This window comes from Emydura macquarii, unplaced genomic scaffold (assembly GCF_026122565.2).
Source record: "Emydura macquarii macquarii isolate MOO-44397 ecotype Brisbane River unplaced genomic scaffold, CSIRO-AGI_Emac_v2 contig_3647, whole genome shotgun sequence".
NCBI lineage: Eukaryota > Metazoa > Chordata > Testudines > Chelidae > Emydura > Emydura macquarii.
Window position 1 is genome coordinate 179,435 of NW_027133784.1, and position 18,578 is coordinate 198,012.

Sequence of the window (18,578 nt, forward strand, 5' to 3'; positions counted from 1 at the left end):
TAGGGTAAAACGTACTCACCACTTCCCCAGCTCCAGAGTCCACATTTAGGTGGTGTGGTGCTCATATTCCCTTACCTGTATCCGAGTCTTTTTGATCTCCATTTGTTCCAACAGTGAAAGGCAACTTCCGTTTTGTAGCTCTCTCTTTCACCTCTTTGCCGCCATCACTCCTGTCCAACTTTGGAGTCTTGGTTAGAGAAACTTTATCTTTATCCTAGAAAGGAAAGAGAGAAGATTTCACAAGAGTCTCTCCCAGGGCTTCTGCCTCCATGGACATTTTGTGCCCGAGTGCAGGTTTTTACAATATTAGGCTCAGGCACAACAATTACCCAGAAAAAACAATCTTCTGTCATAGAGGGATTTTCCTTTTCCTACAATAGATCAAATAGGCGTCTGTTTTCATTCTCTCTTTAAGAATACGCTGCTGATGAAGTGGCTAGAATGGTATGAATTGAGCCCTTGGTGACATCCCTTCTCCCTGTTGCTTTACAAGGGCACCTGTCTAGATCTTTTTGTAGAGAGGAAGGAAATAAATATTTTTTGGTGGCAAAAGCAGCCTGTCCCACCTCTCTCTGCCCCAGAACTACCTGCATCATAGCAAGCTCCTTTCTGGCTGAAGGTTGGACCTCCAAACCAGTCAGTGCTGCTCTGTGCAATGGCTAGACAAGGATACTAGACAGAAAATCTCTTTTCTAGGAGCTGAGCTAGCTACCTCTAGCTACACTCCTCCGCAGAGTGAGGAACTGACCCTAGGGGAGACACTGAGATTTACTCCTACCTCATTTTCCTGCAGGGCAGCAAGTTGTGCTGCCACCACACCATCAGCCCAGCAATAAGCTAGTTGCATTTCTTAACTAAGCTAGAAGAATCAGTCGCTATTGTGAAAAAACAAGTGAACACAATAATAAAATATCAATGTCATATTTTGTGCAGTGAATAGAACAATGTGCTCTTACTATCTTACATATAGGGCCGGAAGAATTTGATTTTTGTCGGTAAATGTTGATGAACCATTTCACTGTACACACAAATCGAAGAAAAAAGTATTTCCATCAATGATAATCAAAATTTACGGATAGGCCAAGAAAGAAAAATGCTGCTTGAGAAATAATGAGTTTGATTTAATGATATTTGCTTTGTATATTTTGACATGTGATGTGGAACGCTTGTGTTTTAACACTTCTACAGCTTTAACTTTTTGAATCTCACTGTCTATAGTCACTAAATAATTATCTCCCTCCTCCCAGAATTTCCTGAAACTATGAAAATTTAAATAGATAAAAATTGGGAGGGGGGGGGGGGGAAGAGAGAGGGAGAGCTTAAAACCCATAATTTTGCAAAACTTAAAATTTAAAAATCGATCAAAAAATTTGAAATGCTTTAAAATAAATATCGATGTTGTCCATCAAAATTATCAACAAATACAAATCAAATTCTGCCAAACCTACATCTAAATGAAGGTACACATGGAGGCAGGCTGCAGTCACTTTGCCAACAAGGCCTGGTATTCTACCAGGCTAAGATACCACTGCAGAAAAGCAAGGCAGATTTATCTGGCAAAGGGATACCATGCTTTGGGGAGAAAGTAGCAACTCCAATTACAGTCAAGATGGAGTTATTAAATTAGCACTTTCTGTTGTGGGGACAGAGAATCTGAGTATGAGAGAGAGAGAAACAAAGTGCTAGTGGCAAGCGAGGATTTGTGGGGGTGGGTTTTGAGCAAAACTCGCCCTGTAGTAGTTCGGGTTTCCTAACCCTCACCAGAAAAGGCACTCTGAGGAGACAGAGTCTGGGGAGCACGCACACAGAGCATACCATGGGTGGACCTTCCCTCTGAGAAACAAAAACAATATTAAAACCCTTCCCTTCTCCATACTGAGCTGAGGGCTTTCCCTTGTAGTGTGCAGTGTTTCCAGAACAAGACAGTAGAATATTCTGGCAGTTGATAAGCCTGCTAAAGTTACTGACTGTTTAAGGGATCAGCACTCCAGCCAGACAAAACACACTGAAAATGGTTTGTTCTGTACATATCAGCATCAAAAATCAGACAGCAAAGCCCCAGCACAACCCTTCGGGGGAAGTGCCTTCATCGTAAACTGAAACAGCCCATGTGTCCCATCTACGGTCAGTCTCACATCTAACGATTCCCACCTCCCCTAGTTACCTCAGATTCTCTACCATAATCAGTGGTATCCTAGTTAATGATGTACAACAACTACAACAGAAAATGTTTCTGGCTTGGTGTTTGGGTGAGGAAACACAAGACAGGGGGGTGTTTCTATTTCAGATTTCCTCTAGAGAAAGAGGCCAGTGAATTTCTCAGTCTGAACAGCTTGAAACATCTGTTAGAATCATCAGCAGCTCCTTGGCGAAGTTCAGTAACTTGGAGCCTGTAGATGACAACCTCTGCCCTGTTACTATAGAAGGCTTCAGTCACATGGATAATCCACCAGTTAAAAATACATTGGTGTTTTTTCCAAAGGAGCATACTCTCTAATGAGCAGAGAAATAAATACCCTGAATACAAAAAACACTAGAAACAATTGGTGTGGTATGGCATTCCAGGGGAAATTTCCTGTTTTTCCTCCCATTTACTTGGGTTCCTCTAGCTAAATAACCAAAGTCCCTGCAAACTTCTCTTTCACAATCATACTGGATCTCTCTCAGAGCGAGAGACAAGCATCTGCACTGTGCACCAATGGCTCCCCATTGCGCTGCTTCTTCTGTGTGACAGGGAGAGGAGGTAGCAGCACTGGATGAGCAGTCCATCCTCTGACCCCTCTGAGCTAAGACACTAGCCTGCCTCTTCTCCTCCAGGAGTCTGCATATTCCTGCTATGAAACATCATCTCCCAAAGCTCAGCTCCCCTCATGCCAGCCCCTGAATGCCCTGCTCACGCTGCCTGTTCACTCACCACATCCCAGCTTGCCACCCCCATCCTCCCATTTGACCAGCATGGCTCTGTGGGGTCTGAGAGCCACCCCGGGCATTCCAGCTAAATTCCTCATTTACTCAGACACGCCATTTCAGAATCACATACAGAACTGCACACAATGTGCCAACCCTAGATTAATCACTGAAATAGACAAACCAATAAAGACGGTCGGAGTTCAAGGGTGGCTGCTCACTGATCAGGATGAGGGGGTGGTTATGTGGTTGTGCTGTGGTGTGTAAATGGCATCAAGAACTGTGAGTAGAGTATAGATGGGTTGAATGACTTAATTCCTGGCTTCTTGGGACCTGTAATCCAGCAACTTCAACTCAAAATGAACAACGTTTTGTTGTGGGATTATATTTTGCATTCATGCAGGGAAGGGAATACAGCTGCGGTGGGAAGCACTGTTTTCCAAGGGAAACAAGCCAATGATTGCCTTGCCGTGTATATTCCTTGGTTATTTTTTTGTGGTTTTGAGATATTATGGGGTTTGGGGCTTTTTTAAGGTGTCAGGTGGGAGCAGATGACACCGGAGTAGCAATTAGTAGTTGAGCAGTCAGAAGAAATTAGATTTGTGGAAGGATTTAAGCATATGTCTACACAGTGGCTCAGAATGTCAGAGTGGATAGATGGACACATGAAAGCTCTGCTTCAGACAGTGCACTAAAAATAGCAGTGTGGCCGCAGCGGCACAGGCAGTGGCTCAGACTAGCCGCCTGAGTACGTACCCGGAAGGGTCAGGTGGGATTGTACTCTAGCAACTAGCCCAAACTGCTTTCTGTGCTGCCGTGGCCATATAACTATTTTAAGTGGACTAGCCTGAGCAGAACTAGTGCATATCTGCCCACCCACACTGGGAAGCACTCTCTCTGCTGCTGGGTAGACTCACATACCCCAGGTGAGTTTGTGTTGCATAAAATCAGAGGATTCAAATTAGACAAAATGTTTAAAGCTGGTACATGGCTGTATGTTGGGATCTCAGTATGAAGGGAAACCCAGGGATGTTTAAGATATATGTGTAAAATACCTTTACTTTCTTTTGTATTTGAGAAACTGGTTTATTCAAATCTAGTGTAACGAATTTTAATTCTGCAACATTGCAAACTGTCAATTTATTAACAAACTTAGTGGTTTCAAGATTTTATCAAAAACTAGACCTTATCTTTATTTTAGCCTTATTTTTAAAAGTCTACTAAATAAAACAGACTTAGTATTTTAATTAATGCAAGATGATCACCAGACAAATGAATCTAACAAATTCCCTTGTTTAAAATAACCAAAAACAAAAAAACAGTCATGCTGTTTACATCAGACTTGTAAGATCCTGGCAGATAGCTTATTATGCCAGTAGAGTCATAAGACTCTGTCGTCATTGTGTGTACATTGCTCCTTCCTCTTTCTTAGTTTCTATCTGGTACAGGCACACAGGCAGGTTAGAAAAACTGTTTACTCCAATCAGCTCATTTTGTTTACTTGTTCCTTAAGTTCTCGCCATTTAAATGCACTAGTGGCATGCAATATTAAAGCTGCATTAAAAATGTTAGGCCTCTGTGATATATGTTCCAACCACAATATTGGGATCTTACTAAATGGATTCAGGAACCAAAGATTTTTTTAAAATTAAACTCCATGAACCACGTCTAACAGCTCTCCAGCATGATCTCTTGCTGTACCAAAGACTGCCTCTGCTTTTGTGGTTAGACGGAGCCAGTAACAAACATTCAGAAGAGGGAGTGTATTACTTAACATTTGGAACTAGAAAAAGGAGAGCCTTGTTCAAGATAAGAAACAGAGAGCTTTTCCTCATTGCAGAAGTTATTAGGGTGCCAGAAAAAATTCCGAGCAGCCAAAATAAATACACTACCATTTTGTTTAAATGCTCTGCTTGGAAATACTTTTGTCTTATTTTCTGACTTGTGAATAAAAATAGTTTGCAATAACAAATGATGCCACGTTTTGTGCCAGCTACTATTCTGAACAGATCAGAAACCTGACAAGGTCAGGACAGGTATTAGTTTACATCTGTCATTGGGGGAGAGAAGAGGACGAGGGGAGGGGAGGGGAGAGAGAGAGACTGACTATTCATTACCCAACAGCCAGGGATGACTAGCAAGCAACAACTCACAATCAGAACTACCAGATTATTCCTTAGCCCAGTCAAATCAACAACCAAAGTGCACAGTGAGCAACTCCAGGTCTGCAGTCCTATTACAAGCAGGGTAGTTTGCCCTTTTCACCCTCCAGAGATATCCACCTTGACGTGGCAGCTCAAAAACTAACCCAGCAGCGCTATAATGAGCTAACATGGCACTTTCTTTCCAGGCAAGTGATTCTCAGAATGAAGACCCGCTGACAATCACTGCAAAACTTGGAAAAACCACTATTTGGAAACATTTATAGTCATACTTCGGCCCAACCATTTTGGACATCGACATGCCCTCATTTGCTAGGGCTCAGGACAACCTCATAAAAATAAAGAAGTCGGTATGCAAGTTTCTCTTCTCCTACTGCTTATTTCTGAAGGCACAATTTGAGTGTTAAAACGCAACTGCTCAGTGTAGAAATGACGGCGCAAGCCAAAGGAGTTTAATTTCTTTTCTTAGCACAAATCATAAAGCCCTCAGCACTTCTTACTTCTCTGAAAGCAGATTGGAAGCTGATTTCTAGTCCCCTAGCCAGGGGTCCCAAACTGCCAGTGTTGAGTGACATCACTTCTCAGTAAGATGTCTGCCTCCTGCTGAAGGGTCAAGAAACACCAGTCAGAACTGACATTTCTAAGATGACACCTTCATGGCTCAGCACTCCTGGGCAGGCAGCAGTTTTTACATTACATACTTTCAGAGACCGGGCAGGGAATGCAGATAACTCTCTTTTAAGGTATTTAAGCATAAAGGGGCTACAAATAACCTTTTCCTACACCTTGAGTTACAGGCCAGAGACCTGGTTAAACCCTTGGCACTGGAAGTTAGGATTTCCTACACACAAAGCACTTATGCAAAAGGCATCAGAGTTCCCTGTTGAGAGCTCCAGAATGCGAGCAACAAGGGGTCAACTGTACTTGATACAAAAAATAGGATTCTTTTATTGTGTGAAACGTTAAACCTGAATTCAGTGGGAGAAAACCTATCGTGCTCTGTTGCCTCTTCCTGCCAATGACCTCAAATAGAAAATGCAAGCTGACAGTGTTGCTGGACTTGTATCATCACTTCAAAGCTCTGTTGTTGCCCTTATGTTAGTTTAAATAAATAACCATTTTAAGCTGATACTTTGGAAACCTAATTTCATACTCACTGTTTCAAACAACAACATGGCAAATTAATCTGCAAATTACTCCTCTTGTGCAAAGATTGAAAACATCCCATGATTCATAATTTAACCAATCTATGATGCTTCTCTTATAAATTAATACAATGCACTGATAACACTGTCCAATGAAAGATAACCGAATAAGAGGATGGTGAAAAAGTGTCCCCACAGTCAGAACATGTCACAGACTGAGGAATCTGTCAGAGTTTAAGAAACTGAAACCTACAAAAATATCGAGAGTCCTGTAGCACTTTAAAGACTAACACATTTAATTTCTGCAGGCATAAGCACATCGTCTGCCGAAGTGGGTTGCAGCCCACGAAAGCTTATGCCTGAAGAAATTAAAGTTGTTAATCTGTATATAGCACAAACAAGGAGAGTCCTGTAGCACTTTAAAGACTAACACGGCTACACCTCTGGAACTACAAAAATATGTTTATTTTGGCAGTTTAAATACAATGTGTAAAAGAAATACTTTTGTCACGCTGGCTGGCTGGATGGGGGAGGGTGCGCTGGCTGGATGGGGGGGGCATTTATTATATTATTTAACATCAATATGTCAAAATTATAATAATTCATGAGCTATGCGCTTGGTCAGGTACCATTAGAAAGGCTGTAATGTGCTAAGTAAGATGCTAATGTTTATGTTCATATGTTATGTGTGTAATGGAAGTCATGGATATGTTTGTATCTATATTTCAATCTGTGCTGTGTCTGGGCGACACCCCAGACAGGATGGCTGCAGCACTAGCCTGCTTAACGGCCAATTAAGGAAATTCACAGGTACAATGGGCCCAGGGGGAGAAGCCAGGGATACACCTGATGAGTCACCAGGACTTTTTCATGTGACTCTGGACTCCATCTTATTCCTGTAAATTTCCACAAGCAGCATGGCAAAAGCCAAAGGACATAAAAGGTAGTTGTACCACGTCCATTTGGTCTTCAGTCTACCTCTGGATCAACTCATCTACAACTGAACTGAATCTGTGAAACAAAGGACTGAGACCCATCCAGGTACTGGATGTACATCAGAGGGACTCTACAAGCCTGCAAACACCACAATTCTTTTAGAAACCAGATATCTAGGGACTTTCCAATCAATTGTGTGTGTCTGATTGCTTTAATTATTTCACATTTCTCTTATAGTTTGTTTCTTTCCTTTTATAATAAACCATTAGTTTTAGTTACTAAAGGATTGGCTGGCAGCGTGGTATTTTGGGTAAGATCCAAACTTATATTGATCTGGTACTGTGGCTGACCTTTGGGGTCAGGAGAACCTTTTTGATAAAGAGCATAGAGTTTTAAATAACTGGTCTCCTTACTGGACCTAGTGGCTGATTGAGAGCCAGAATGCAGTGAAGGGGGCTGTGTATATTTTTGTTTTGGCTTCTTGATAACCAGTGTGGGGAATCAGAAGCACAGTTTGTGGCTGGTTGGGGAGTCTGACTTCAGTGTCACCCACCAGTGTTGGGAGAATCTGCTCTCCTTTTGCAGCCTGCCCTGACCTTGGCATTTTTAGGTGTCTACCATAGGCACAGAAGGGTCACAACTTTAACATACCATAAACTTGTGGAAATCAGTGCTGTAGGATATTAATAAGATTTACTGCATGGCTACTTAAAAACTACCTCCAGTTACCTAGCTAGAGTTAAAAATGTAAATGTTACAAATCCTCACACTTTTGGACACAGTTTGATCAGTAGTTGGGACCTAAAAGATATGTCCCCACTTGGTATTCTACTACAAAATTAAGTGTATTATAAGGGCATTACCAGCAATTTCTTACAGCCTCTTTCTGGGTGGCAAAGCTACCGTTCTCTTTAGAACATGCTAATTTCTCTCTACTGCAAATATCTCTGACCAATGATAGGGAAGGTGATACAAGTCTGCTTAAATTAGACAAGCAAATATATACTCCTGACTGGGCTCTACAAGAAGTGTCTGTCACATACATGTAAATAAAATTAAGGTGTAAAGTTACAGAAGGCAGATTAAATGGAGAGCACAGATAACCTCGAAAGTCTGGGAGCAGTAATTTTGAACACCCATGTGCACATTTATGACATGGCTCAGTAAGAGTTATTTTTTTCACTCAGGGCTCAAATTGGGTCAGCTTGCTGCAAGCTCCATGAGCCTCCATATTTTTGTTTTGTTTTGTTTTGCTTTGTTTTTAGGCTACCATCTTGTGCTCCAAAATCGAAGTTTTTATGGGTAAAAAAATTCTTTAGCTCTTATAGTTGCAAGAGTGACCCTTGAAGGTATGAACAAAGTGCAAACCGATGCAAAGGAATAAATACTTCTGGTAGATCAGAGTAAATGAGTTCTTGGATTTGGGTACCAACACACCTTGAACTACTGACACCACCACTCAGGCTCTACCTCGAGCTGCACTGAGTTTGCACTTTCACTGAACAGTTCACAAAACTGACACTTTCCAATCCCTTATGCAAACATTTGCATTACCAGATGATGGAAATCCCCTCAGCCCTTTGTGCTCCAAACTAGATTGATAGCATTTCAGACGGCAAAACTAGAGAAAATTAAGCAATGATGAACAAAAACATTTAAGAACTGGACTGGCCAACTGTTCTAATCCTGTCTTCTCTGAAATGCCCAAAGTGTCAATTCAGGGAGGGAAATGGGTCTCCTGTATCATAAAAAATGAAACCATAAAGAGCAAATGCCTCGACAAAGGAGATTACCCACATGTTCAGAATGACAATACTTAATCCAATTCATCTCAGGACAATTATTTGTATTAAAATTGGGATCACATTGCACAAGGCGCTGTACTCACACATACTAACAGACAGTTCCTGCTTACCGTCCAAATGGACAAGCCAGTCAAATGGTGGGAGAAAGGACAAATATTACCCCTCTTTTACAAATGGGGACTCAACGCACAGAGGGAGTGGTGACTTGCCCAAGAGGACACAGACTATACTGGCAGAGCTGGGAACTGAACCTAGCTCTTGGATCCCAGATCAAAGCCCTAACAATAAGACCAAGCTTCTGTCTTCTCCGGGGCCAAAATACAAACACAAAGGCACATGTAGAAAGAGAATGGCAGGTTTTTAAAAACCAGGGCTAGTGAACACAAGTACATTTTCAAAAGCACCTAAATGACTTAGAAGCTTACGTCCCATTGCTAAAAGTGACATAGGTGCTTAAGCAACAATGTCTCATTAAAAGTAAATGGGACTTTGTCATGTAGGAGGCAAAGTCTCTTTTGAAAATGGAGAAATGCAAAGATGGCAGTGAGGGTCTGGCAGAACCTGTAGCTATTTACTGTAGCATTCAGCCCACAGGGAAAGTCAAGCCAATCATAAATGTTTGAGCATCCTATGCACTCTAAATTTTGTTTAGAGGTGTCTCAAAATGTTACAATTTAAGGGCTGTTAGTTTAATGTCAAAACAACTGTTCATGTTCAGGTCATACTGAGGAGAAATTATTTTTACATGTTAATAAAGTCTGTTTTGTCATTTTATATTTCAGTCATAATTATATTGAAATTATATTTTAATTAATTATGAAGTGTATATAGTGCCTAGCCTATCCTGTCATGTGACTTAATTTATCCAGAATTGAACCAATGCACAGACCAATGAAGGCATCTTCAGGACACCTCAACTACCCTCCTAGACTGAGAACAGAAGGAATTACAGGCTGAGGCATTTGAAAGTGTTGACAAATACAAGATCAATTACAAGTTGCTGCCTCCTGAAGTGTACACACAACGATCTCTGGAAGCAGAATGTCTAACAACCAAGTGCTTGTACCCCAAGTCACTGCGCCGCCTCACACCCTTACAGAGTTAACTAGAAAGTGATGATTTGCTGCACAATATCCTTCAGCCAATTCACTTGGATCTCAGCTCAGTCCCCAGTGGACAATAGTCTGCAAATTTCTTTACAGGTTGAGAAAACCATAATTAAGCAAGCCAAGAGACTGTATGCTCTGTCCCCACTAGATAATCTTGTCCCACAAGATCTGCATTCACACGTTTGGTGGGGCAGTGTAAAAACAATTTATGTCCTAGTTACTCAGCCACAGGAGACTGACTACAGTTCCCAGTATTCCGACTCCTAATGTCAGTCAAATGACTCCACGGCAGATAACTGAATTGCAACTTTTTCTTTAAACTTCCAGATGCAATAAAATGGAGGCTGAATCACATTATAATTGTTGCTTGTGCCCTCTGATGCACCTTCACTGCCATACACAGCCCTGACGAAACTGGAGCTTTGTATTCTAGTGTAATCAGCTCTGCTGGCTGCCAGACCCATTTGCCGGGAAGAAGTCCTCACTAGACACCACATAGGAGCATTTTGCAGCCATTTCTCAATATTAAATACTACTGTGCCCAACGTTTGCGCTCTTCCCCATAAGTACCTTGTTGTGTCCTAGGAGGTGCACCTCCTGGGAATGGCGTACTTTTCTCAGCATGCCCCGTGCAAACAGATTCAACTATGCACATGCACAGCAACAAAAAGGGGAACTGAGCAGATGCTACCAACCCATCTGATATTTGACTGGTACCTAAAATGCTGCAGTCAGGCATCTGCTCTGTCTTTCTCTTCTTGCCACTTCAGGTGACGAGCCCCAAAATCCTCCCTGGGCTGAACGGTCACTGTAACTATTCAATATTCACAAAATTCCAGGGCATGTTGTCAATTGTAAAAAAGCAAACAGAGTAAGGGTGTTCTAGGGACCAAGGTAATGATCAGCCCTGGAGACTCCATGAACTCCTGTCAAGCAGGAGTTCTGGAAGTAGAACAAAAGCTGGCAGAGGGCAGTATCTCCTTGCTACTGGAACACTGTAAGACATCTGCAACTGATCAGTGTCTTTGTTAGATCCTATTCTGCACCATTGCCCGTTAATCCTGCAGCCCATGTTCTAATATTGAGTGGGAAGAGGAGAGCTGGCGCTTAGACACTACAGTGATAATCACAGTCTAGATAGATTAAATAGCATTAGCACTGCTCCAAACACTGCAGTTACTATAGAAGAGAGAGCACACTGCTGGGAAGTGCAAGTCACTCTTATAAAAACTCATCAGAAACAGTACCATGGAAACCCCATTGAGGGAGAGGGACCAAGGAAGGGAGAGGAAAACAGGAGAAGAAAGAAGACACTCAAACAGGGACATGTGGGGGGATGCCTAGTGAGAAAAGAAAAGCCAGAGGAAAGGCAGAAACTGAGGAATGGGAACAAGAGGCAGCATTTTTGTTTGCTAATGAAGCTCTGATTCACATATCAGGAGAAGTTCAAACTGCTTCAGCAGTTGGAAACGCTGGGACAAACTGGGTCAGAGGGCAGAAGGAAAGAGTGGAGCAACGGTTTTCAATACACTTAGGTTTTAAATTTTAATTAAAAGCTGGCTTTTCTATACAGAGTTTCTCAACAATAGAAGCTGCCTACAGGCTTTACTGTAATCCAGTAAATCACTGCTAAGGACCATCAAAGAGCTGAAGGGCAGGGGATGGAGCTCAGGTGTGGGGCAAAATGAGGAGAATTTAAGTTGAGGGTGTGGTGGAAAAGCAGCAGCATCCTTAGACTCAGACTTCATTTCAGTAACCTCCTCTGCAATTCTTAGCACAGATCAAACCTCAGAAGCCTTCATTAAAATCCAAACAGCAATATTTTCAGCAGCGCTCCTGAACTACCCACACCTGGTCAACCAGTAATTAGAGTACATCAGACTTCCATGTGTGCTCAGCACAGCAGAGATTCTTACATACATACTGCATTTGTGGTCACAAAAACACTGTGCACAAAGAGATGAGTGCCTTCCTTAAGGTCATTCAGACAGTACTTCTGATTTCATGGTAGCATTTGTCCCTGCAATGGTTCTGTAAGGCAGAAAACTTTCAAGTTCACCATCTTTTTTACTGAACGACCTTCCAAAGTGTCACTTACACCACTGTCTCGAGTCACTACCATTCAATACCGCAATGGGTATTACAGACACTGGAAGAAATGGGCCGAGGTGAAGCACATTGTAAGCTGAGTCCTTAGTTGGCATGTCACCACCGTACAAATATGGTTTCATTCAGATTCAACATCATCTGCTGATATAAGGAGATGGGCAATCTCTTAGCACAGCAACACTGGAGTGGCTTATAAATGGCTGGGCGCTGCCAAGTCCTGGTGTCTCACTGTAAACCTGCCCTCCCTAAAGTGAGGTGAATGTGGGGGGGAGGGGGAAAAAAAGCACACTACCTTTTTCCCCGTTTGTTTCTCCACCATGTCGTTGCTGAGAGAGAAATCTTCTGACTGTGGTGTTTTAGAACACCCACCCTTGGGCATCGTTCTGCCTTCCTTACTTGATCTTCATTTATGCTGCCATCGCCTCATCATCAACCGTCTGTTTAGAGAGAAAACCAGAAAAATGAGACATTTTATAAAGATCATTAAAAAGAGAAAATACAGGATACTTCCTATTTCAACAAGCCAAACTGCTGTGCTGTGCTGCAACAACAGATACAAGCATCCAAGTATCCCACTCAAAGCTGGGGCCAATCTGCCTTTGGCCCCAGATGCAATTTTTAAGGGAGAAATTGCCACCTGCAGTCTAAGCATTGGGCTGCTTCTGAGAAACTGTTTAATGTAATTTCTCTGTGAGGCACAAGGGATAGTCATGATGGGCTAGACTCAAACGGAAAGTGATACCCTTACTTTTTGTCTATATAGCACTACTCTAAATTCCCACGTGAGGCTTCTCTCAGCTACGGTAGTCTCCACCACAGAATATTAATGCTCCATGGCTTGTAAATGTGGGCCCTATGTACAGATATTTTTGGCACTAAAGTAACCATTTGTGTGGATTGAGTTTATCATCATTCCTATGGATTCTTCTCATATTTAAGGGACTAATATATAAAGCAATTAACATGGGTAAATTACAAAGCCTATCTATAAAATGTGCCTTTTGTATTGGCCTGCTTCTGATCTCTAGAGAAAACCTGAGGATGTGAACACAAGGTACAATGTTCCCTGCAAGGTTTACAGAGAAGCCTCCCCAAGCCCTTTCAGTCTCAGCATTACCATTGTGCCTGGGCCTAGGTAAGGCACAATTCAGGAGAATAACAAAGAGCTCTGTTGCCCGTGCCATATGTTGCCTGGTTACGGAGCTGAAAAGACAACCGACATCTGAAATACACAGAAGTATGTGTTGGAACCAAGATCAGAAACACGGTCTGGAGCCAGGGGAGGCCTGGCCTCTTCAGGGAACGAAAGTGTCTCCTCTCCTGAGGCTAGGGGCTAAAAAGCATGAGCACAACAGTACGCTACAGACTAGTCACCCAAAGCAATTCCTAAAGCAAAAACTCATTGTACCTCGGCTGAAACAGCATAAATGGGGGTCACCTGAAAACTCTGCCCCTGCTAATTGCCACCTGATGGCATAACACATTGCACTTATAAACTTTTTTGTTAATGTTGGTTGGAGTTTTTTTTAAAAGATACAATTGCAGGAAATTGTCCAGGAACAGTCATTCCAGAATGCCATCCCCAGTCTGGGAATTCTGTGGGTACGGACAAGAACAGAAGTGAGTCGTGGGAAAGCAAAACCTCCTACCAATTTTCTGAGGTGCCTAAAAGGCGACAGCTTCTAAGGCCCACAATTTGAAATGGTTTGAATCAGATGGATGTTTAGTCCAAGGAGTGGGGATAAAGCCCACCAGCTGACTTCATGCAGATGACTAAAAACCCATCAGATTCCTAGCTTTTGTTTTGTGTCTGGACAGCGAGCCATCAGTTCAGCAAGACATGACTTTCTTCAGAGCAGCCATGTTAATTTTGGCTCTGCTCTTAGTACAGGTGGCTGAGAAGAAATTATCCAGATTTACTAAGTGGGTAAGGGAGCCAGAAGTCTCTTTAGCTGTGGCTCCCAGCCCCAGGTGAGGGTAGTCATGAGAGCAAGCCCCACTATTCTGGGTACCAGAGACACACAGTAAGGACATTTCACCCCTTCTTTCTAGAATGGAGGGAGCTGGAATGACACCCCTCACTGCTGTGCTCTCTCTGTAGAGAAACTAGGGAGCAGAACACTCAAGAGAGGCTGAAAAGCATTCCTCATCACTGGCCTGGAAATGATGAGTGGGGAGGAATCCAGCAGATTGGTAACATCAAGGCACAGGAAAATGACATTTCTATTAACATTAAGTGAAATATACCAAAAAAACTTGATTATGCTTTTCAGAGTAGCATGACCATCCGACAGGTGGACGTTTCTATAGTCCCACTAAATGGCAATCCAAGGGCATGAAGGCCACGGTGAACATGGGAGCTCATGTCAAAATGCTAATGAGAAATGACTAGAAGAAGCATCTTAAAAAAGTGAGTTACCTTTCACTGGGCACTATCGGTTGGAAAGGCTAAGTGCTGGAATTCATAAAACCCAAGGTCAAGACTAAGCCAGTCTTTGGTACTACGACAGACCAGCGTTACTGATCTGGTCCACTCAGATTAGCAGAATATAAACTTTAATGGGGAAAAAAAAAGATTTCTAGCCTCATGCAGTGGAGAAAACCACCCACACATGACCAGATGCACCAATTAGATCCCTCCTACTCCATCCCCAGGACTCAGTGGACTGCAGGGTAGTTCCCTACAGACTATTTTACCATGTTCTGTCTGGTCGTGTCTCAAGGCTGCCACCACTGCAGTCTCAAGCAAAGCTCTGTGTAAGCTCGAAAGCTTGTCTCTCTCCTCAACAAAAACTGGTCCAGTAAAAGATATTACTCCCCCACTTTGTCTCACCACTTCCACTTGCAGGTTATTGACAACCTCCCAAATTTCAATAGCAAAGCATTTTCCCTGATTTGCCCAGCCTATATATTCCTTTCTTAATTTCATCCTATTAGTCCTAGCTATAACCCAGGACTTGAGCTGAGTCACACTAAAAAGGAAAAGGGAGCATATATGTGAGAGGGGGGCTGCCACGGGGTGGAGGTGATAAGTGGGACATGAGTAGAGTTCCACCACTCCAGTCCTTGCATGGGGTCACAGGCAGTCATTTGAGCACATGCATTTCAATAATAGTATGAAATTCTAAGCAATGGAGATTCAAAGGACTTGGTGTCATCTGATGGAAACTCAGTCTAGGTGAGATATTGAAGCACAGCACATGAAACAGTTTCACTCGCTGTAGTTATATTAATGCATGAATCAGCATGCATAGGATCAGAGCAGCAACCTTCTGCCCTGTAACACAGACACAGACTATGTCAAACTACAGACCAAGTCCAATTTAGGATTCCATTTCAAATGTTTCACTAAAATTGGCTTTTATGGTTATGTGTACCGTCAATTTATTCTTGAAAAAAATCTGTCCACACTGGCTGTCATTGTGGCTGTTTGTAACCAGGGTATATACCTATTCACGTGGAGCTTGGAAAACCTGTTTAACTGAGAAAAGGCCAGACGGGTGCCAGATTAATTCCGCATCCCTTCTGTTCATCTAGCTGACTCATTACACTTGGAAAGCTGGCTGCCTCTTCATGTAAACAGAGCACTGGCCTATTTAACAGCTTGGAGGGAGTATTACATTTGCACAACAATTACCAATAATGCTTGCAATCCTCATTTCATTTTTAAGCACATTTAACAGAAGTCAGAGGGGAGGTACAAACGCCCAATGTGTAAAAGCTACCCCCAGATAAAAGGAGTGAAGGCAGTTGCAGACATGTGCAGGCAAGCAGGATGAGTAGAGGGACGTTAGTACATACAATTTGGCTCCAATCCCTACTAATCTGAAACCTGGACAAAACACCTATTCTACTACACTACTTTAAAAACTTTACTTCCCTACCAGGAGACGATCATCAACGTTTCTATTTTGTAAACAATTAACTAAGCTCCTTGAACCAGATGATTACACTTTTGTCACACAATAAGGAAGTGGGAGACCAAGTGAGCACAACATAATAAAATCCCAAACACATTTCCAGAACAACAAAAGAAACCGTTTACAAGTGGCAGGCAGCCAAACTACTGGGCTCCACCAACCCGTGCACAAACAAGTGCGCACCAGCCTTTTCAACCTGGGTCCACAGACATTTGCAAATCATTTTTATATTGTGGTTTCAATACATCCCCACAGGGAAAGAGGGTAAGGGGGAGGGGGTAAGATTTCCTAAGACATAGCAAGCCTGTAAATCACAGCTGACTGCTGGGTCATGAAACCCTATTACAGGCAACAGATATCAGTAAAGCTGGCTATGAGAGTAAAACACCAGAGTGTCCCTCAGGCCCCCGTGTCTAAGCACGGTATTTTCATCCTCTCTGCTTCTTCTCCACAGACATGAACCCAACATTTTTCAAATTTTTATCGCCACCCACTAAAATCAAGAAGTAGGTAGCAGCCAAGAGAGCATTTCTGTATCTGTTCGCTTCTCTGATCACCCTCCGCCGCCACTACCAAGCTGCTGTTTGGCAGCAAATGCTCCAAGCACTGCAGAGCCGTCCGCCAAGACACAACCTGATTTATAGGAGGTCAGAACGGTTAAAATGTTGCCAACTGTTTGGCAAGCGTCTCTCCCGGCCCCCGCCAAGCAAGTGTCATGCTATTCTGCAGCCAGCAGATCTGGAGGGAACCCTGGAGAAATTGAAACATTCGGTGGCCTTATATGGAACAAATCTGGGTATTTGCCTATGGAGTCCTTGACTAACAAATCTGAGCTCCACTACAAAACAAGGCTAGTTTCCATGGGGAGGCACCATCCTTTCTCCTCTACTGGAGAGACAAGCCAGCCCACAGAATTTGTGTTTTCCCCAAGACGTGTCAAATCCAGAGCTGCACAATCCAACCCAACATCTCGATGGGTGACCTCAAAATGGGACGGACCCAAAAAGGAAAAATTTAACTCTGCTTCCAAAATGCACAATTATGAAACAAGTGTTCCCTGTCCCTCTGCATTTTACATTGACATTTGAACAGGCCCAAGTTCTTGTTATGAGTGAGGCTGGAGGGGAGAGTATCTGATAGTATGGGACACTCCAAATTATCACGGCCACCCTTACGACAAAATTGGGCTCCTTGTCGTCCTTGCTGCTACAGAGATGACAGACTAATTTAGGACTGGCAGAAATGTATCCAGCTGGGCTGTGTGAAAGCACGGCTCTGCTTTCTCACAGCTAGCCAGTACGATAAAAATGTACTTTTTTTTTTTTTTTTTTTTTTATTAAACAGAAGGGAAATCTATTTTGTACCAATTGAGTTCATCTGATGAACGCTTCCAATAATGCATATTTATCCACCATGTTTTTTACCTCTCTTCCTTTTACAGACACAGCTGTGCTGGTGCTTGTACTGGTCACTTGTGAATGCATGATGATGATGATGAAAGGTCTTAGGATATTTTCATGTGCTTATATACCATACACAGAAAGGATGGGCTGCCAACATTTTAGATACGTGTTTTGATTAGAAAATATTGTTTTCAAAGACAAATATGAATAATATCCAAAAGTCTCGTTAAACATTGAACTTTGAAACAATGCTTGAATCCTTTCTCCTCCTGAGAATTTCTCCCAGGCACAAAGTATGGTAAAGCTGCAGTCAAGGGACCAGAAACAACATTAGCCCTTTGCAGAAATAACAATAAAAAATATTAAATTTTTGAAAGCTTGGAGAACTGCATCTGAGGTTCCACTTGCAAACCCCAAACACTAGAGAGTTAAATGTGCACTCTCCACATTTGCTGCGCTGGTGCTTGTTTTTCACATGTGTGTTTCCAATACCAATTGTGATTCTTTCCCAACACACTTCATCTTTACTTTATCTTGTAAATCCTGTAATATAAAGAACAGGGAGTAGGAGAAGCTTGTATCCATGGATGAACTAGCTCTATCGAAGGGCATTTGTATAATTGGTGATACAGGTACCTTTGGGGAACAGGAAGTAATTATTGTCCTTTCTACGCTCTGGTTATATTCAGGAAGTGGTAAAGTCTATCTTTTTTCTATAGTTGTGTAAGGGCATAGGAAGGCAGGAGTCCTTTGAGCTAAGCAATGTAAACAGAGGTGCAGTTTAGTTTGGTTTGTGATTACACATTATAAAATATTACTCAAAGATTAAGAATAAGATATGGCAGCATAAAGGATATTGATTAAATGAATCTATGCATTTTTAGAGAATAAAGGTGTCTGTCTCTAAGTTTCCAGTTGTTCTGAATGTGGCAGTTAGGAGGTTGCATTAAGGCTGACCTTAACTGTAGGTTACCAAGCTTTCAACTCCAGCTTAAAGTATTTCTGCCTGGGAATTTCCTTAAGTTTTCTTTTAAGATACATAGCAAATTAGAGAACTGATCTGAAATCAACAAGATGACATG

At 42.3% G+C, this 18,578-nt stretch overlaps 1 protein-coding gene across 4 annotated transcripts in view; it reads right to left on the reverse strand.

Annotated features, from left to right (window-relative positions):
- ANKRD11 (ankyrin repeat domain containing 11) overlaps window positions 1–18,578 on the reverse strand; it is a 204,085-nt gene that overhangs the window by 42,269 nt on the left and 143,238 nt on the right. For all 4 annotated transcript variants that reach the window (XR_010917756.1, XM_067536732.1, XM_067536731.1 and 1 more), the window contains exons 3-4: window positions 12,466–12,610; window positions 76–214 (exon numbers count right to left, since the gene is read on the reverse strand). Coding sequence is in view for 3 of the 4 variants with exons in the window: in XM_067536732.1 (XP_067392833.1) it covers window positions 76–214; window positions 12,466–12,552 (226 nt within the window). In the remaining variant the exon portion in view is untranslated. The remainder of the gene's footprint in view (window positions 1–75; window positions 215–12,465; window positions 12,611–18,578) is intronic.